Source organism: Salmo salar, chromosome 15 (genome assembly GCF_965601325.2).
Source record: "Salmo salar chromosome 15, fSalSal1, whole genome shotgun sequence".
Taxonomy (NCBI): Eukaryota; Metazoa; Chordata; class Actinopteri; order Salmoniformes; family Salmonidae; genus Salmo; species Salmo salar.
Window position 1 is genome coordinate 81,082,019 of NC_138305.1, and position 20,946 is coordinate 81,102,964.

Here is a 20,946-nt window from a genome sequence, read left to right on the forward strand (position 1 = left end):
GAAACTACCTCTTAATAACATTTCTTCATACTGGATGCAGTGACATACAAATGGGATCCATGAGTTCATCTGACTGGGGAAGCAGATAAAGGGCTTTATACTTCATTGCTGTTCATAGGAAACTCAATCAACTAAATGTCAAATATATCTTATAATTCTGGTTTATTCTTTTATATGGTTTAAATGATGGTTTATTGACAGCATTTCAATCATTTGCCTGATACTGGCTCTATATGAGCACGTAGGCCTAATCATGTTCACTGAATAAAAACGTAAATGTTGACTCTGACACCCTTGCACCCTACATCATTTTACCAATTCTCAGTGCATTATTGTATGTAGGAAAGAGAGGGTATGAAGGGGTGTGTGGATCTTTCTCGTGTTCTTTCTAATCTACACTGTCAGAACAGGCTACCGCGGCTCACTAGAGGATTTATCATCATCACACACTTCCTGGTTCTTCAGGTGCAGTGACAACATGAGGACTTCGCTGACACATTTTGACTTTCTCCGCTTTCATTTATATTGGGCTATCATTGCTCATTTTCGGGTTTAAACTTGATTTAATAGAACATAAAAACTATTATTTGAATGAACTACATTGTCCTCCTCGATGCATTACAACAAAGTCTAAAGTAGTTCGAATGTGGGTTCTTAGCCCTCGGGGGGGAGAGCGACATTAGATACGCGTAGCACTCCAAGAAGTTGTTGCAGTCAAGTAGAGAAGACAGAAGGGGACAAAGTTTGTGTTTCAGTTGATCATTTTCAAGGAGAAAGACACCGAAGATGTCGGATTCAATGTCCAGCTTTTTGCACATTGGGGACATCGTTTCCCTTTACGCAGAGGGCTCTGTCAATGGTTTTATAAGTACACTTGGGTAAGTATTTGCATGTCCCTACAAATAATACCCATTTTGACCAGATGATAATATACATGTACCTTCATGTCAACATACCGGTAGCTACTCCATCCGTTGTCCTTACTCTGACTTTGAGACTCATATCCCCTTAATACACAGAGTAAAATCGACTAATTTGCCTGTTTTTTTTATTTATATACCAGCATTGTCGTATATCTGAAAAGGGCAGGGGTTAAATAATATGGTAAATTAAAAGACAACTATAGAGCTAGTACCTAAAATACAGCTATCGGGTCTGTGTGAATGGTTCTCAGCTTTTTTTGCAGGTAAATTCATTAACACTTCCAAATTTAACACCTCCCTAATTATTTGAAGTGTAAACAGCCCCCATGGTTTAACAACACCCCAACCGCTCCCAATTGCCAGTTACACACTGATATGTGTAAATGGGAATACCTTCAAGAAAGTGTTAAATAAGGGACTGTTTGACACAGAGGCTATAATCTAGCTGAGAGAGATTTGATTTAAGCTTCGCTCATGTTTACTCAGTCAGCACAGCAAGCGATTGTAACATTTTCAGCCATATCAAATAGTCATTAGATACTTCTGAGATGTAGTGTCTCAAGGAGACCCTCGTTTATTTCATCAGCTAATGACAAAATAACTTATACCCAGTCTCAATATGGCAAAAGTGGGCCGTGGAGTCTCATTTCCACAGTATTAATAGTGGATGACCATGATCTCTAGATAGTCATGCATACCCGTATGCAAACATCTGTTCTCTAGTAAAATTGTGTTCAGAGAGCTCATTGTTGAGCTGTATTTCACAATGCAATACACTAGAGTATCTCAATTATGAGCAGAGTTGCACTATATTGTTGTTGATGAATACGGTTGTTACACCTGCTTTTGTGTATGCCTAAAATAGTGCCGCATTTCCTCAATAGTCAGAGACTTGTAAAGGTTGAAAAAACATCTTCGACCGTATTGGTTTAACACTGATCTTTCTCTGTCAGTGAAAGGTGTGAAAACATGGGTGAACTATTAACAACTTTGTCTCTAGACAGCTAAATACACTGAGTGTACAACACATTAGGAACACCTTCCTGATATTGAGTTGCACCTCAAAACAGCCTCAATTCATCAGAGCATGGACTCCACAGGGTGCCAAGCGTTCCACAGGGATGCTGGCCCATTTTGACTCTAATGCTTCCCACAGTTGTCAAGTTGGCTGGATGTTATTTGGGTGGTGGACCATTATTGATACACACGGGAAACTGTTGAGCGTGAAAAACCCAGCAGTGTTGCAGTTCCTAATGTTTCGTATACGCTCAGTGTATTTCCCCCTGACGGTGGTATATGTTGTTGTTTATGCTCACATAAAGGCTACACTGCAGCCCACCTCTCCCCGTCCCACCCCTACTTGATCGTTTGCCTAAATGAAAATACTGTAGTAGGGATTATGGCAGGAAAAGGAAATGATGCCAGTGTGTCCTTTGTAGATTTCCAATGGAGTGGTGCTCATGTCACATGGGACTTAATAGCTCTCTATTCATAGTGCTTCCTGTGGTTTCCCCAGTTGCTGCTGGAGCAGGAGCAGCTTTGTATGTGGTCTGGTGCCCTCTGTGACCGCCGCACCCAACCCTGTCCAGTCAGGCTCAGCAACTAATACAGTTCCAGGTCTTGGCCTTTGATGCCTGTTCAAACAGCTTTCTTGAGGAGTCACCTCTTAGCCACACTTAGTTCATTCACTTCATACTGTTCAAAGTAGGCTACAAGTGTCTGGCTGAGTCATATTTCTAACAATGTGTAGTCAATGTTTAACTTTTATTTATCATCTGTGGGGACAATAGATTCCTTCTGGTGGAGTGATGGGGAAATGGTGTGGCTCAATAAAATAAAAAATAAAAAAATCTGATCCTAGCCCTAGTTTGCATGAATTTAAATACTGGGAGTGACTGCTCTCGCTTGTCCTTCGAGGACACACATTTGACTGTCTAACAACATAGGGCAGCTTATTAGATATCTGTAGCATGGCTAAAGCTGCTTTAAGTGTGGTTTACTGCATAACACATTATGCCTGTTAGGGCAGGGAAATCAAGAGCTTGGGACTGTGGGGGGGGGGGGGCGTTCAGCATGATAAATGTCTGTTGGGGTGGGGCGTAGCTGACTAGTGGTGGCTATTCATCAGCCTGATGGTCTGGGGGGTAGGAGCTATTGGCCAGTCTGTTAGTTTTAGCCATGATGCTCCTGTACTGAGTGATGGAAGCGGGGAGAACCGGCCGTGGCTCAGATGGCTGAGGTCCTTGATGATCTTCTTGGCCTTCCTGCAACACCTGATGTTGTAGGTGTCCTGAAGGGCAGGCAGTGTGCATCCAATGGTGTGTTCGGCTGAGCATGCCACCCTCTCTAGTGCCTTGCGGTCAGCAGTGGTGGAGTTGCCATACCAGGCTGATGCAGCCCGACAGTATGCTCTCGATGGTACTCCTGTAGAACACTGTGAGAGCCCTTGGAGACAGGCCAAATTTCTTCAGCCTCCTGAGGTTGAAGAGTTGCTAACTTGATGATTGAGTTTGGACTGTGTGAGGCCACTCAGTCGTGGGTATACATGGAGTACAGGAGGGGACTGAGGACGCACCCTTGTGGGGCCCCTGTGTTGAGAATTATTGTGGAGGAGGTAATGTTGCCTATCTTCACCACCTGTGGGCGGCACGTTAGGAAGCCCAGGTCCCAGTTGCATGGGGAGGAGTTCAGTCCCAGGGCTGTGAGCATAGAGGGCACTATGGTATTGAAGGCCGATCTATAGTCAATGAACAACATCCTCACACATTCCTCTTGTCCAGGTGGGTGAGGGCAGTGTGCAGTGCAATGGCGACTGCGTAGTTTGTAGACCTGTCGGGGCAGTAGGCGAATTGGAAAGGGTCACGTGTGTCGAGGAGGGAGGAGGGTGATGTAGTCTTTGACTAGCCTCTCGAAGCACTTCATGATGACAGAAGTGAGTACTACGGGTCGGTAGTCATTCAGTTCAGTTACTTTCCCTTTCTTGGGCACGGGGATGATACTGGACATCTTGAAGCAGGTGGGGATAACGGCCTGAGCTAGAGAGAAAACATGAGGACAACGAGGGCACGGCTAGAGATGCCATCTGGTCCGGCAGCCTTACCAGAGTTAACACGTTTGAATGACTTGCATATGTCCTCCGTGGAGGCCGCAAGCACTTAGCCCTCATTGTCCTCAGGGGCTCTCCCCGGCAGCTCAGAGTCGTTTTGCTCGAAGCATGAGAATGAGGTGTCCGCGATGTGACTGGCTTTCTTTTTGTAAGTCGTGATCGTTGAAGCCCTTGCCATATATGCCTCATATCTGACCTGCTTAATTGCTTCTCTACAATTGCTTCTCCACTTGTCTCGCCATCTTGATCAATCTGCGTAGGTCGAATTTGTACTGTTTAATGATACAATTGTCTCGGGTCACCTTGACTTGTTTATAAGTAGCATCTCTCGCCTTCAATCCACGGTTTTTGATTCAAATAAGTTTTGAAAGACACCATCGGTATCACGTCATCCATGCATTTTTTTTATGAATATGGTGACTGAGTAGGCGTATTCATTGATGTTATCCTCAGAGGCAACCCAAAACATATTCCTGTCCACGTGATCAAAACAATCTTGGAGCATGGATTCTGATTGGTCAGACCAGTGTTGTACAGACCTGACCACCGGAACTTTTCTCTTAAGCCTTTGTTTGTAGGCGGGGAGGAGGAAAATGGAGTCAGTCAGATTTGCCGAAAGGAGGACGGGAGATGGCCTTAAACCCTCTTCCTTAGGGTGCTTTTTAGTCAAATCCAATCAAATGAAATTGTATTTGTCACAAACAACAGGTGAAGACCTTACAGTGAAATGCTTAATTACAAGCCCTTAACCTCTCTAGGCTAGATGGGATGCTACCGTCCCACCTGACCAACATCCAGTGAAAGTGCAGGGCGCCAAATTCAAACTACAGAATTGTAAATATTTAACATTCTTGAAAATACACATGCAATATGTCAAAATAAAGCTTAACTTCTTGTTAATCCAGCCACGGTGTCAGATTTCAAAAAGGCTTTACGGCGAAAGCAAACCATGCGATTATCTGAGGACAGCACCCCATCAAACAAACGCAGACAATCATATTTCATCCTGCCAGGCGTGACACAAAACTCAGAAATGGCGATATAATTCATGCCTTACCTTTGAAGAGCTTCTTCTGTTGGCACTCCAATATGTCCCATAAACATCACAAATGGTCCTTTTGTTCGATTTAATTCCGTCGTTGCATCTCCAAAATGTCCATTTATTTGGCGCGTTTGATCAGAAAAACACCGGTTCCAACTCGCGCAACATGACTACAAAATATCTAATAAGTTACCTGTAATCTTTGTCCAAACATTTCAAACAACTTTCCTAATACAACTTTAGGTATTTTTTAACGTAAATAATTGCTAAAATTTAAGACGGGATAAACTGCGTTCAATAGCGGACAAAAACAAAGTGGAGCGAGCTTTCGGATCGCGCGTCCCAACCACAACAGTACACTAGACTCAACCCTCGTTCTGAACAGCCATACTTCTTCATTACTCAAAAGAAAAACATCAACCAATTTCAACAGTCAAAAGACTGTTGACATCCAGTGGAAGCAATAGGAACTGCAAGCAAGTGCCTTAGAAATCTAGATCCACATAGAAATCCCATTGAAAACAGTCACCTCAACAACAACAAAAATTCCTGGATGGTTTATCCTCGGGGTTTTGCCTGCCAAATAAGTTCTGTTATACTCACAGACATCATTTAAACAGTTTTAGAAACTTCAGTGTTCTATCCAAATCTAATAATAATAATATGCATATCCTAGCTTCTGGGTCTGAGTAGCAGGCAGTTTACTTTGGGCACGCTTTTCATCCGGACGTGAAAATACCGCACCCTATCCCAGAGAAGTAAACCAACCATGCAGTTTTAAGAAAAATAAGTGTTAAGTAAAAATAGATAAGTAAAAAATAAAATAACAAATAATTAAAGAGCAGCAGTAAAATAACAGTTGAGGCTATATACAGGGGGTACCGGTACAGAGTCAATGTGAGAGGGCACAGGTTAGTCGAGGTAATATGTATATGTATCTGTAGTGCCTTGTGGTCAGAGGCCGAGCAGTTGCCATACCAGGCAGTGATGCAACCAGTCAGGATGCTCTCGATGGTGCAGCTGTAGAACTTTTTGAGGATCTGAGGACCCATGCCAAATCTTTTCAGTCTCCCGAGGGGGAATAGGTTTTGTCGTGCCCTCTTCACGACTGTCTTGGTGTGTTTGGACCTTGATAGTTTGTTGGTGATGTGGACATGCAAGGAACTTGAAGCTCTCAACCTGCTCCACTACAGCCCCATTGTTAAGAAATGTGGGAATGCTTGGTCCTCCTTTTCCTGCAGACCACAATCATCTCCTTAGTCTTGATCACATTGAGGGAGAGGTTATTATCCTGGCACCACGCGGCCAGGTCTCCGACCTCCTCCCTATAGGCTGTCTCATCGTTGTCGGTGATCAGGCCTACCACTGTTGTGATGTCGGCAAACTTAATGAGGGTGTTGGAGTCGTGCCTGGCCATGCAGTCATGGATGAACAGGGAGTACAGGAGGGGACTGAGCACGCACCCCTGAGGGGCCTCTGTGTCGAGGATCAGCGTGGCAGATGTGTTGTTACCTACCCTTACCACTTGGGGGCGGCCCGTCAGGCAGACAAGGATCCAGTTTCAGAGGGCGGTGTTTAGTTCCAGGGTCCTTTGAGGGCACTATGGTGTCGAACGCTGAGCTGTAGTCAATGAATAGCATTCTCACATAGGTGTTCCCTTTGTCCAGGGGAGAAAGGGTAGTGTTGAGTGCAATAGAGATTGCATCATCTGTGGATCTGTTGGGGCGGTATGCAAATTGGAGTGGGTCTAGGGTTTCTGGGATAATGGTGTTGTGAGCCATGAGCAGCCTTTCTTAAGCACTTCATGGCTTCAGTTATGATTTAGTGTTTTATCCTCTTATGTTTGTTGTGTAGTAAATATTAACATTTTTGCATTCGCATTGCATTCCATGTCTAAAATGTGCTGTATAAATAAAGCTTGATTTAATAAATAAAGCTTGATTAGACATGTAGCAGTGGTCCAGTGTAGAATCTCTGTGGGTTGGACAGTCAATGTGTTAATAGATATTCGGGAGCACTGTTCTCAAATTACTTTTGTTAAAGTCCCCCGAGACAATGAACCGTGTACCAATAATGATCTTTGAGAGCATTTTTGGTATCGCTTGGGGCGGGATGTACACAGCCGTGGCGATAATCCCTGAGAATGTAAAAAGAGCGACATTTAATGACCAAGTATTCCATGCAGAAGCTCGTAACTTGCTGTACGTTTCCCCTGTCGCAACACGTATTATTGGTCATAAAACAGAACCCTCCGCCTTTTTTCTTGAAAGAAAGAGCCCTCTTCCTATCCGCTCAATGAACTGTAAAACCCACTGGTTGTACATAATCCATTTTGATATCGGAGGAAAGCCAGGTTTCAGAAAAACAGAATATGTTGAAGAATCTGATGTCCCTCTGGAAGGAGATCCTCACTCTGAGTTTGTCAAGTTTATTCACTAATGATTGAACACTGGCGAGTAGTATGCTCGGTAATGGAAGATTGGTCACCCGGCGTCTCAATCTCACTCAGACCCCCCCCCCCCCCACGGCTGCCTCAAAAACGAGTTTTGATCAGTCATGGAAATAAAAGTTCTGAAAACAAATTGCCTCACTTTTTAAAAAGAAGATGGAGAACAAGATATGATGGAAAAATACTGGAGTTTTGGTGCAGGTAAGGCCAACTAGTGCAAAAATAATATTGCTATACTGTCAAAAATAATATTGCGTTATATCGTCAAAAATAATATCCCTATGCAACTATATCGATTCCTCCCCCCCCCATCACTAATGCCTGTAGTGACAAAAGAAGGATAAATGAGTTGTAACTATTTTGATACCATCTGTGTCTATGCTTCTTGAGTAAAATACACGTGAGAACAGTGCAGATCTCTGTGTTATGAATGAAAAAAATCAGGGACCTGACACAGGTTTCAAAGGTGTCATAGACCTGAAAACCACTTCAGCCTGCTCTCTGACGTCTGACAGCTGTGCTGCATTCAATCACGCATAAGAGATGCTTTGCATTCTCAGTCGCAGGTAAAGCGCTGCCACCCATTGATGGTAACCTAGTCAAACAGCACACCACTGATGGTATTCACACCACAATTTAAATATATAAAAATATCTTGCAAACGTTTTTTTGTACGTTTAGTCTCATGTTCAATTGCAATTCGAAATCTTTGTTTAGGCCTAATTTATTGAACCAGCTGTTTTGTACATATATCGTGTTTTTTGTTGTTGTGGTCATATAAACCCGCTTGGGTTTCCAACCTCACTTGCACACCTTTTTTGTAACCTTGTTTTTATCAGCACTGTTTTGTCTTTCACTTGTCTTCTTTTGTGTGAATTAATTCCTGAGGCTGAGTGAGTCATGTGCAGTGCAAATGACCAGGGGAACAAAAAACTATTAATTACCAGGTGGAACACTACAGACTCTAGCCAAAGTAATGAGCCCATAATAGGTAGACAACACCCCTACCTGGCTGCTAGGTAACTCTCATTGATTATGTGGGGGGGATAAAGGGACATTAAATGGAGACAACCCTCTGCACGCTAACATGATTTTACAGACAGATGGTAAAGATGTAGGATTAGCTTGGCCTTTCAGACAGGCTCTTTTAAAAGCATGAACCCTTTTTGCATATTTTCACAGCATTGTATGAGCCTGTCCTGCCTTATGTGTGTAATCTGCAGTCATGGAACTACCACTTATAATAGACAATACAGTAGATTACCAGAAATGGGTCGATTCCACGTCAACAAGAGCAAGAATATTTTTGGTATCTCAGATTGTTCTGGCAATTTTCACGTAAAAACGTAATTGCGAGGAAAGATGTTTAAAAATTCTTTTAACATTTTTACAAACGATTTTTGAGAAAGTCATGATGCAAGTGATCAGTTTAGGCTCGTTTTAGACAGTGTACAAAACAATAGGAACACATCGTACTATTGAGTTGCACCCCCTTTTGCCCTCAGAACAGCCACAATTTGTCAGGACATGGGCTCGACATAGTGCCGAAAGCGTTCCACAGGGATGCTGGTACATGTTGACTCCAATGCTTCCCACAGTTGTCAAGTTGTCTGGATGTCCTTTGGGTGGTGGACCATTCTTGATACACATGGGAAACTGTTGAGTGTGAAAAACCCAGCATTGTTGCAGTTCTTGACACACTCAAACCGGTGTGCCTGGTACCTACCATGTTAAAAAAGGCACTTAAATCTTGCCCATTCACCCTCTGAATGGCACACACACACATAATCCATGTCTCAAGGCTTAAAAATCCTTCTTTAACCTGTCTCCTCTTCATATACGCTGATTGACATCAATAAGGGATACTAGCTTTCACCTGGTCAATCTAGGTCATGGAAAGAGCCCGGTGTTCCTAATGTTTTGTACACTCAGTGTATGCCTCCCGTAAGACCCTATGATCTGTGAACTGTACATGATACGGACAACATCTTGGTGTCATTATACTACTTATAGTGTGCTCTAAAATAGGGTGCTCTAAATATTGTCTTGATTCTGAAATACAAATGTTCACATTCATTCATTCAATATTAAAAATATCATTATTAATATCTCAAAACTATCTGTTTTTGATTTTGTTAATTTTAAGATTGGAACAATATTCTCTAAAGCACATCACATTTCCGGAGTGGGCTTTCTGTTAATTCTGTGTGGGCTCTCTGATAATTCATACTAAAGGTATGATCCATTTTTATGAGCACCACCATCACAGTGAATGGGAAAATGGATTCAAAGCGAACTCCCTCTGCTGGTGACTTGCTGAATGTGCAATCCTAAAGGAGGGCTCTGATTGGTTAATGACCTATAATGTACATTTCTATGTATAAAATGGTCATATCATTAAAGTACCAGAGAGCCCACTGTGGAAATTTGACATGTTTGAAGAGTAATGTTATATTGTTCCAAGCCATATGTCTAAAAATAAGCGAAATCAAAAAGGGTACTTTTTGTAATATTAATGTTTAGTGTCTTCCCTGTGGCTCAGTTGGTAGAGCATGGTGTAATAATTATATATATATTTTTTAAATGCATGAAATGTATGCATTCACTACTGTAAGTCGCTCTGGATAAGAGACAAATAGATCTATTTTTTTCTGTGTATATTAAATCAACGTGTTTATGCTATTCACTCTGCGCTCTGTTCATGTAGAGTTTAAGGATCTGATGATCTTTATTACAATGCAACTCTATGTCACTGACACTCACAGTGGCTCATAATAAATAGCTGCTTAAGTCGGAACACAATGAGACATGGAGAAAATCCAAGTGGAAATCAATGTAGATGGTTTCTGCATGAGGGAATTAGTGTCATGGTATTTGTTCTGCCATATCAGTGTTTCTCCTATATTAATTTAGCAGTGGTGGGCCGCCGCAGCTAAATTGTTGCCACCGCTGCAAAAAATGTGTATATATATCTTCTGAGATGTGCTTTAAAAAAGGATAGTCATTGGCTCAATTACTAGAAGTCTATAGGAACAGCTAGCATGTCATTGCGCTAATGGTAGTAGCAATGTCCCACCCTTGCCACCACTGCTGAAAATAAATCCTACGGGAAACACTGCATATGTTGCCATATGTATACCAGGAGTATTCAAATCTTACGAGGTCCGGTTTCTGTTCTACCTGCTATTTCATTGTACCCACCTGGTGTCCCTGGTCTAATTCAGTCCTTGATTAGAGGGGTAGTTTGAAACAAAGCAATGGAATTGGCTTCAAGGTCCAGATTTGAATTTGAGGGCTGTATACAAACACTGCGGTGCAATTATTTGACTGTAAATGTTGATATATGATCTGCTTTGTTGTTTTTCTCCCTAGGTTGGTGGATGACCGATGTGTGGTAGAACCAGCTGCAGGGGATCTGGACTATCCCCCAAAGAAGTTCAGAGGTTAGATGAGTATTAAATGATTTATTTAGGCCTACAATGTAAAGTGTGTGCAGGTGCTTGTGTGTGTCTTTGTCAGAGTGGCATGTATGTGTGTGCGTGCATGTATACTTCCCTGTGTGTTTGTGAGTGATTGCCCATGCTATGCATGTTATTGTATGTCTGCTTGTGCCTCTGTCTGTCAATGACTGTGACATATGGGGAATGTACTGTTCTCTGCCCACTCTGCCTGATATTGGCACCAGAGAGAACAGACTCCAAGTCAGAGAGCAGCCAAACACCCAGAACATTTTCCTCTGGCTGGCCTCTGAAGGGGGCTGAAACCCACACTTTCCTCTCATCCATCCCTCGAGTAACACACATTCAGAGCATTTCTGATCAAAGGTTCATTTGATGTCCTGCTCTTGGATCTTAGTTTTAACAGAAATGTTGACGATCTACATACAGTCTAATGAAAAAGTAAGTACACCCCCTAGAAAGTTGTATTTTTTTGTAAATATTTGGACAAATGTATATGTAATCTTCGCTTCAACACTATTGACAGATAAAGGTAACCTACTTTAACAAATGAAACTGAAAGATCATACTTTGCAATCATTTATTCATCAAAATCAACAGATATGTAATTCTATAGTCCGGGAAAAAATAAGTTCACCCCTAGCTTCAATAGCTGGTGTTGCCCCCTTTGGCTGAAATAACTTAATGTAGCTGTTTCTTGTAACTGTCTATCAGGCTCTTATATCGACTGGGATCATTTCTTTCCCCACTCTTCTTTACAGTACTGCCTCAACTGTGTCATGTTTGAGGGATTTATTGTATGCACTGCCCGCTTCAAGTCCCCCCACAGCATTTTGACAGGATTGAGATCTTGGCTTTGACTCAGCCATTCCATAATCCTCCATTTCTTCTTTTTGAGCCATTCTGTTGTAGATTTGCTTGTGTGTTTTGGATCATTATCCTGTTGCAAGATCCATGTTCGTTTTAGCTTCAGCTTTTTGACAGATGGCCTCACATTCTCCTCAAGAATTCTCTGGTACAATATGGAATTCATGGTTGACTAAATGATGGCAAGTTGGGCAGGCCCTGAGGCAGTAAAGCAGCCCCAAACCATAATGCCACCGCCTCCATGCTTTACGGTTGGTATGAGGTTCTTTTGTTCAAAGGCAGTGTTTCATTTTCGCCAAAGATGACGTCTGGCATTGCGGCCAAACAACTCCACCTTTCACTCATCTGTCCAGAACACATTGTTCCAGTAGTTTTGGTGTTTACCCAGGTGTTGTCTGGGAAACGTCGGTCTTGTCTTGATATTGTTTTTTGAGAGCATAGGCTTCTTCCTTCCTGACCTCCCATGTAGGCCACCTTTGTGCAGTCTCTTCCCGACAGTTGATTCATGTACTTTGACATTGATTGTGGCAAGAGAGGCCTGTAGATCCCTTGATGTTACCCTGGGGTTCTTAGAGACTGCTATGAGCATCTTTCGGTCAGCTCTTGGGCTAAATTTGGCGGGACGACCTGTCTTAGGTAGATTGGTAGTGGCCTGGAATTTTCTCCATTTGTAGATGATCTGTTGGACAGTGGAACAATGTACTTCAAATTGCATGGAAATGGATTTGTAACCCCTCCCAGACTCACAGGCATCAATAACTTTTCTTCTGAGGGCCTCGGATAGGTATTTTGATCTTTGCATGATGTGTTTCCATACACCCATATGGTTAATAACAAACCAGACCAAGTGTCTAATCTTTATGGAAGGCTAGACCCTCCCAAGGTACTCTCTAATGATTTCCTAATCATTTGCACATGTTTTGGTGCACCTGATCCTAATTTTAGCCATTTTAGGTGATGGTAGGGGTGTACACATTTTTTGTTCCTGCATAAGGAAATAGTGTTTTTGTTTATTTTAATTGCATAACATTTTCAAAGTAATTTTTTTTGTGTGATTTGTTAAATTGGTTTACCTTTATCAATGAATGTGGTTGGAATTCAGCTCAAATATTCATGTGTCCAAATATGTATAAAAGAAAATACCACTTTCCAAAGGGTGTACTTACTTTTCCACATGACTGTAAATGTATGTTGACCCATAAGTCTCAACAACTGTGTCAGTCTAATTACACTCTAATTGTTTCCCATGTAATGGTTTTATATGAATAGTATTCTGTCAGCTGTTTGCATGATTTCCCTATATAAAGATTTATCCCGCCACACATTGACTGTATCAAAGAAGCAATTTCAATATTTGCAGAGGGATGAGTGACAGACATTTTTAAATATGTTTGCTGTTTTGGTGGCTCTAGAAGCTTCCTGTCAGGCCTGTGTGGCAGATAACAACTACTATACTGTACTCACAAGGCACACAGACAGCCAGCTGATAAAGCCCTTCATCTCCAGTATTAGGCTCCTTTAAAAACAGGATGTCCCTCTGAGGATAGGACGTATAATAATGACCAGACGCCCAGATCCACTCTCCCCTATGGTGGGTGTGGAGCAAATTACTAATCGCTTTTTAACAAGGACATTATGCTTTTTATGTGGAAGCGATATATACTTGCTCAGACAGTGACCCAGCACATCTTTACTATAAAAAAAGTAGATGTTTGGGATAATGGCAGCCATCTTGGGATAGTAATCAATCTGTGATAAGTTGACCACTAGATCTCCCCCCCATAATACAGGTACTTAAGTTTGAAACCAAAACAGCTATTACATTGAATACTCACCAGTCCCCTGAATAGCAGTCTTGACCCTTGAACCCACTCTCTTGTCTCAGACTGCCTCTTCAAAGTGTGTCCCATGAACCGTTACTCTGCACAGAAACAGTTCTGGAAAGCCAAGCAGGCCAAGCACGAGAAGGACAAGATCGCTGATGTTGTGCTACTTCAGAAACTACAGGTAAAAGATACTACCAAGGATCATAGCACTAGGTTAGATGCAGTACACTGGACTAACACTGAAACTGATGAAACCTTGTTCTCCACAGCATGCCTCTAACCTGGAGCAGAAACAGAATGAGACAGAAAACAAGAAAGTCCACGGAGATGTAGTAAAATATGGCACTGTCATTCAGGTAAGGTAGGAGTTCCCAGCAGCACTGTTTAGGTAAGCAGACCCTCAGGCGTTCAACAGCTTACGCTTCTCCCTACTCTGGTCAATGTAATTACTGTGACTCTGTTGTGATGTCATGGGATTAGGCCACTATCAATGAATGGCTGGTCACATTCTGAGTGTGAAGGGTCTGCAGAGCACAAAACAGAATGGGTCTGGTAAAGTATTGAGGTTTGAGCACACCTGCACAGTATCAATCAGGGCTGGTTCCCAGAACATCTGTGTTTTAATACATTAAGTATGCAGCATCACTCATCACGAGTTACAGGGATTGGTGTGATAGTCAGTCAGGTGATTCACAATCAAATCTTCCTCGTCATAGCTGGTTCATAACGGCATGTTTCTGCATGTCACTCCTGTATGGAAACCGAGACAGTCAGTGTGTCAGGTTGTCATTACCATAGCCAGGTGAAGTCAGATTTTCCTCTAGGTGTGTTCATATTCTAAAGAGATTCTAAGTGTTGAGAGAGAAGACTGTACAGGTTTTCTGTTTATACCTGCCGCTGGGCATTTCACATGAAATGCCTATGTAGCATAGTCTAGATTACTGCATATATAGATAGCACTAGTCTGTGTTAAACCAAGAACAAGAATATTTGTCTGAACTTGAATGATAACATCTTTGAGAGTTTAGTTAATTTCATAGATAGGCTACAGTTGATACTCATCATCAGATCTCTAACCCCGGTTTTCATCACCGAAGGCGCAATGAAGAAAAGAGGTTTAATGATTCACCGGAAAATGCACAGAACCGTGTTCAGTATCGCATGAGAAATGGATGTATTGACTGCAGTCTAGGGGCCAGGATTCCCACTCACTGGACCTGGTCAATATTGACTCTGAAGCCTTATCTTCACACAAACATAAAGGGCTGTGCACTTACAGAAACATGGGACATAAAGTTAAGGGTTAATGTTAAGGGCCCTCTCTTATCTGGGCAGACATTATAGGTGTGGTTCCTTGTGGCTGTGTGGTGTTCCTCCTGATTCGGACTGGCTGAGGTGGGAGACGGAGGGGAGGGTTTGTAGACAAAGTGGGTGTTGCTTTCTCTCTCAGGAGATCAATAGCTGTACTCTGTTAATGGCTGTGCAAGTGCACACATCACACCAACGACAAGCATACAGTACAACCCATCTGGTGGCGTTACTATCTTCCAGGAAGTAAGTCCTACTGCATAGCTTCCTCGGGTTTCCCCCACGCCGTTATTCTCCTTAATATCCTCTTAGCATACGCTTTAGTGAAAGAAAGATGTGCTATTTCCCATTCATTCTCTCCCATTGAAATTAGAGAAATGCACTATCTGTAGAACATAATCATCTCTGAATGACAACAGCAGGGTGATCCTGTCTGTTGATACATGGTTTTAGTACTATTCATCTTGGTCTTTCAGCCATTCTTTCTTAAGTGGTTCCCGTTCTGGCTAGCTGGTTCCCATTCCTGAATAGGATAGTGAGCTATTCTAGTTTTCACCATAACAGCACAGTATCACAGACACAATATAAAAGTGAGCGAGGTTTAACAGTGGCCTGTTTTTCTGTGTGTGTGTGATCTGCCCTGGCTGACAGCTGCTGCATATGAAGAGCAATAAATACCTGACTGTGAATAAACGTCTGCCTGCCCTGCTGGAGAAGAATGCCATGCGCGTCACCCTGGACGGGACGGGGAATGAGGGCTCCTGGATGTTCATCCAACCCTTCTGGAAGCTAAGGGCCAATGGAGACAATGTAACTCACCTCTCATATTACAGCACAGACTCAACTGACATTAATGCACAGTTGCATTCAATCACATACACACAGGGGTGGAAAAAGTACTCAATTGTCATAAAGTAAAGTTACCTTTTAATAGAAAATTATTCAAGTAAAAGTGAAAGTCAAATCAGAATTTCACATTGAGCTAGCTAAAATACTATTTGAGTAAAAGTCTAAAAGTATTTGGTTTTAAATGTACTTAAGTATCAAAAGTAAAAGTATAAATCATTTCATATTCCTTATATTAAGCAAACCAGACAGCACCATTTTCTTGTTTATTCCACCACTCCACCACTCAGACCTAATTTACAAACGAAGCATGTGTATTTAATGAGTCTGCCAGATCAGAGGCAGTAGGGATAACCAGGGATGTTCTCTGTTTAGTGAGTCCGTCAGATCAGAGGCAGTAGGGATAACCAGGGATGTTCTCTGTTTAATGAGTCTGCCAGATCAGAGGCAGTAGGGATAACCAGGGATGTTCTCTGTTTAATGAGTCTGCCAGATCAGAGGCAGTAGGGATAACCAGGGATGTTCTCTTGTGAATTAGACCATTTTCCTGTCCTGATACTACGGAGTACTTTTGGGTGTCAGGGAAAATGTATGGAGTAAAAAGTATATTCTTTTCTTTAGGAATGTAGTGAAGTAAAAGTTGGCAGAAATATAAATGGTAAAATAAGTAGTTTTTTGGGGTATCTGTACTTTTAAGTAAAAATACTTTAAAGTACTACTTAAGTACCTAACACCAATGCATACTCACATTCACGAACACATGCAAACTCACAAATCTCAGACAATCTATAAGGGCAATCTGCAGTTGCTATATCCATAATTTTATTTTACTTATAAATGAATGATATTTACCCATTGATTCTTGAAGAACATAACTTCTAAATGCCTCATGAGCTTACTTCAACTGTCATACCCTATCAGAACCCAAAATATAAACTTAAATCAACTCCAATGTTTATAAACAATGTAAATATAATCAAACACTATATAGCCTCAAAACATGGTTAAATCTATTAGAAGTTTGATATCATGGATGGTCAATCCTTGCATCCATAGCTCGGTCTATGAATATGAATCGGAGAGTGATTACATTTCTCCAACCCCATCCCTCAGCTATGGGGAGACGGAATTATTGTTTCAACTGCTTATTGCAGCTTGAATTCTTGTGCTTGTTGTTGTGCTTATTTCTGTGTTCTTCTGCAGGTAGTGGTAGGAGATAAGGTGATCCTGAACCCAGTGAATGCAGGCCAGCCCCTTCATGCCAGTAACTATGAGCTCTCGGACCACGCTGGATGCAAAGAGGTAAGAGAGTCCAGTCATAACCACACTGTCTGATTAATCCAGGACTGAATCTGTCTGGAAGAGCGAGGCTTCTGACTGTGTCACTTCCCAATTGCAAAGAACCAACGGGTTGTTACTGCCAGCAATGATGAAAAGCTTGAACGTTAATCTCATAAGCCCCACCTATTTCTACAATTTATCTTCTTAAAATCTGATTTTAACCCTAACCTTAACCACACTGCTAATCTTATGGCTAACCCTAACCTTAAATACATTTTTGTTTTCGTACATTTTGACGATATGGCGAGTTTTGACTTCGCAGCTTACCCATCTAGTGTGAACAGGTGTGCTATGCTGAAGCTGACGTATAGGTGTGTCCCCCTGCAGGTTAACTCTGTCAACTGCAACACTAGCTGGAAAATCAACCTGTTCATGATGTTCAGTGACCACAAGGATGAAGTCTTGAAAGGAGTAAGTCTCCTTTAACATTCGTGTGTATATTACTGTCACTATTTGTATCACTGTAATTGATTCTTCTTCGCTTTCCCACCCTAACCCTATCACAATCATAGCATTCTAACCTCCAGCTTTAGATGATTTGATATCTCTGCTGGTGTGTCTGGTCAGGGGGATGTCGTGCGGTTGTTCCATGCGGAGCAGGAGAAGTTCCTGACCTGTGATGAGTACAAGGTCAAGCTGCATGTGTTCCTCCGTACCACCCTGCGCCAGTCTGCCACCTCTGCCACCAGCTCCAATGCCCTGTGGGAAGTGGAGGTTGGTACTTGCCGTTTTTGAATACTAGTACAGTTTCGATATGCTCTGTTGTACAGCAGCTAAATGGCCTAAGGTGTGACGATTGAGGTTTGTTTTGACGGTGTGATGTTTTCCAAGGTGGTGCATCATGATCCATGTCGAGGAGGGGCCGGACACTGGAACAGTCTGTATCGCTTTAAACACCTTGCCACAGGGAACTATCTTGCAGCTGAGGTAACATGATCATGGATATTGGTCACCACAGTGCTCTGGTTATCACACGGGCTGTATTGATGCAGTCATTTTAGAGTGCATGTGTTGTTTGTGGTTGCTTTAGGAAAATCCGGGTTATAAAGGTGACAGCGTTGAAATCCAGACTTCGGCGAGTGAAGATACGGTACGCATCCTTTTATTTATTTTTTTTGACCTCCCAGTACTTCTGTCTAGTTAATCTAACACATGACAGTCAATGTGCTAAACTCTGACCCTTGACCCCTGCTCTCTGTAGCTGGACAGTAGAGGAAAACTAAAGATGTTGGGTGAGAGGATAAAGTACAAGCTGGTGGCTGTGCCTCATGGGAATGACATTGCCTCCTTGTTTGAGCTAGACCCCACTACTCTGCAGAAAACAGACTCCTTTGTGCCAAGGTACTATACTGTGCTGTACCACTTCAACTCACTATCGGCCTCAACCCATCTGCACAGTCTGTACAATACAGTATATACAACTGTATATAGCTATTTATAAAGAAGTAAAGACTTGACCAGCAGTAGGTTTCACTGGCTCTCTATTGTCAACTTTCTTCCTCTCAGGAATTCGTATGTGCGTCTCAGACACCTATGCACCAACACGTGGATTCAGAGTACCAACGTGCCCATAGATATCGATGAGGAAAGACCCATCCGGCTCATGGTAAGAACCATGTCACTTGATTTACCGGGACACTGAGTTTATTCGGACTCGGTATTTCTAATATCTTTGTTTCAGCTGGGCACCTGCCCTACCAAGGAGGATAAGGAGGCATTTGCCATAGTGTCAGTGCCAGTGATGGAGATCCGGGATCTGGACTTTGCCAATGATGCCAGTTTCATGTTGAGCACCATAGTGGACAGGTTCAACGAGGGCTTTATCAGTCCCAATGACAGAAGGTAAAGTATCTGCAGAAAAGGCCCCAAATGAATCTGTGAAATCAAACTACTTCTAATAAACCTAACTTTTCCCCTGTGAGCTCTATGTTATACTTGATTAAAGCCAGCTGTTTTACAGCTTATACTGTAATCCAGTCAATGGCATAGTTCCCTGGCCAGACCCAATGGGCCAGACCAGTAACAGCTGTGTCCGACCGTGTCCTGTGTTTGACCCTGCAGATTTGCCATTAAGCTGCTGGAGGACCTGGTGTTCTTTGTGGTGGACACGCCCAACAGCGGCCAGGTCGTCCTGGATGTGGCGATGACCAAGGCCAACCGCGAGAGACAGAAACTCATGCGGGAACAAAACATCCTCAAACAGGTCAGAAGACCCACTTTAAACATCTGGGTTGCATTAGACCAGGGATGGGCAACTTAAAAACCGAAAATCATCATGGGGCGTAGAGAAAATGTTGCCATTTTTTTTTTTTTTTTAAATGAATACTCAAAATACTCATTTTGACAGGGGGCGGAGAGACAATGTACAGTTTTACAGCTAATTTCCTTAAATTCTACACATTTTGCCATAGGGTGAAGGCAGTTTTTTATATGATAACTGATGATCAATGGGCCCCAACCTGGTCGGTAATTCAACCTCGCTTACTACAAGTTTAGATAGTCTTGAGGCCAGCTAACTTACTAATAAATAAATAAATTGCTGGCATGGGCTAATTGAGTGACTGCTGGTGCACAGCCAAATTTCCAAATTGTGCTTTGTGTATTCTATTGTTCCACCCCGAAAAGAAAATAGCCAGCGGGCCTGCATTAGACTGATGATGACATATAGGGTCATCATTTCTTGTCATTATATCCATATTGTCACATGTTCCCTTGAATAGTTCTCTATTCTTTTGTCCCTTGAAAGATCTTTGGGATCTTGAAGGCCCCTTTTAAAGATAAAGGGACAGAGGGCCCGTTGCTGCGATTGGAGGAGCTGTCAGACCAGAAGAATTCCCCCTACCAGTACATGTTTCGTCTCTGTTACCGGGTACTGCGACACTCACAGGAAGACTACCGCAAGAACCAGGTACACCACATTGTCTCGCATACTTTGTTCCTTCCATATTCCTGTCCCTCCGTTATTTATCCAAACTGAATTATTGATCCCTGGGCCTTCTTTACTGCCAAGACACATTAGTCTCACTCTTTTGCCCCATCAGGAGCACATAGCCAAGCAGTTCGGGGTGATGCAGTCTCAGATTGGCTATGACATCCTGGCTGAGGACACCATCACTGCTCTGCTGCACAACAACCGCAAGCTGCTGGAGAAACACATCACCAAGACGGAGGTGGAGACCTTTGTTAGCCTGGTCCGCAAGAACAGGGAACCCAGGTGAGGAGAGTGACCCCCTGACTAAATAAGACCCATGTACATTCAAAACTGTTGTGGTGTATCTCCAACATGGGCCTGTTTCCCCTCAGGTTTCTGGACTACCTGTCAGACCTGTGTGTGTCCAACAACGTGGCCATTCCTGTCACCCAGGAGCTGATCTGTAAGTGTGTGCTGGATCCCAGGAACCAAGACATCCTCATAAAGACTGAGTGAGTGGTACTTCTCTTTTACTAAACTGGACACATACACACACTTACCTAAACATGCGATGGCCTCTGTATGTGTGTGTGTGCATGATTGAATGTGTGTGCCTATGCTTGTCCATGTAGACGGCGTGTGCCCAAAGAGATTCCCAACGCCACTGAATACATGGGCATGGAGGAGTATGCTGACGATGATGAGGTGTGGCTAGTCTGGACTGACAAGACGAATGAGAAGCAAGAGAAGGGCATCAGACAGCTAGCCCAGGAGGCCAGACAGGGGAACGCTCATGACGAGAACGTGCTCACGTACTACAGGTGTATACTCCTCACTGATGTCACATCAGTATCCTTATCGTTTCCTAG

At 42.6% G+C, this 20,946-nt stretch overlaps 1 protein-coding gene across 1 annotated transcript in view; it reads left to right on the forward strand.

Annotated features, from left to right (window-relative positions):
- The first annotated feature begins 420 nt into the window (after positions 1-420).
- Positions 421-20,946, forward strand: part of LOC106572092 (inositol 1,4,5-trisphosphate-gated calcium channel ITPR3) — a 40,208-nt gene continuing 19,682 nt past the window's right edge. The window contains exons 1-18 of the mRNA XM_014145919.3: positions 421-878; positions 10,893-10,963; positions 13,731-13,852; positions 13,941-14,027; positions 15,631-15,789; positions 17,029-17,127; positions 17,494-17,577; positions 17,734-17,880; positions 17,998-18,093; positions 18,197-18,256; positions 18,368-18,507; positions 18,673-18,772; positions 18,848-19,008; positions 19,228-19,369; positions 19,913-20,074; positions 20,208-20,380; positions 20,470-20,589; positions 20,710-20,898. Coding sequence (XP_014001394.1) covers positions 787-878; positions 10,893-10,963; positions 13,731-13,852; positions 13,941-14,027; positions 15,631-15,789; positions 17,029-17,127; positions 17,494-17,577; positions 17,734-17,880; positions 17,998-18,093; positions 18,197-18,256; positions 18,368-18,507; positions 18,673-18,772; positions 18,848-19,008; positions 19,228-19,369; positions 19,913-20,074; positions 20,208-20,380; positions 20,470-20,589; positions 20,710-20,898 — 2,204 coding nt within the window. The 5' untranslated portion in view covers positions 421-786. The remainder of the gene's footprint in view (positions 879-10,892; positions 10,964-13,730; positions 13,853-13,940; positions 14,028-15,630; positions 15,790-17,028; positions 17,128-17,493; positions 17,578-17,733; positions 17,881-17,997; positions 18,094-18,196; positions 18,257-18,367; positions 18,508-18,672; positions 18,773-18,847; positions 19,009-19,227; positions 19,370-19,912; positions 20,075-20,207; positions 20,381-20,469; positions 20,590-20,709; positions 20,899-20,946) is intronic.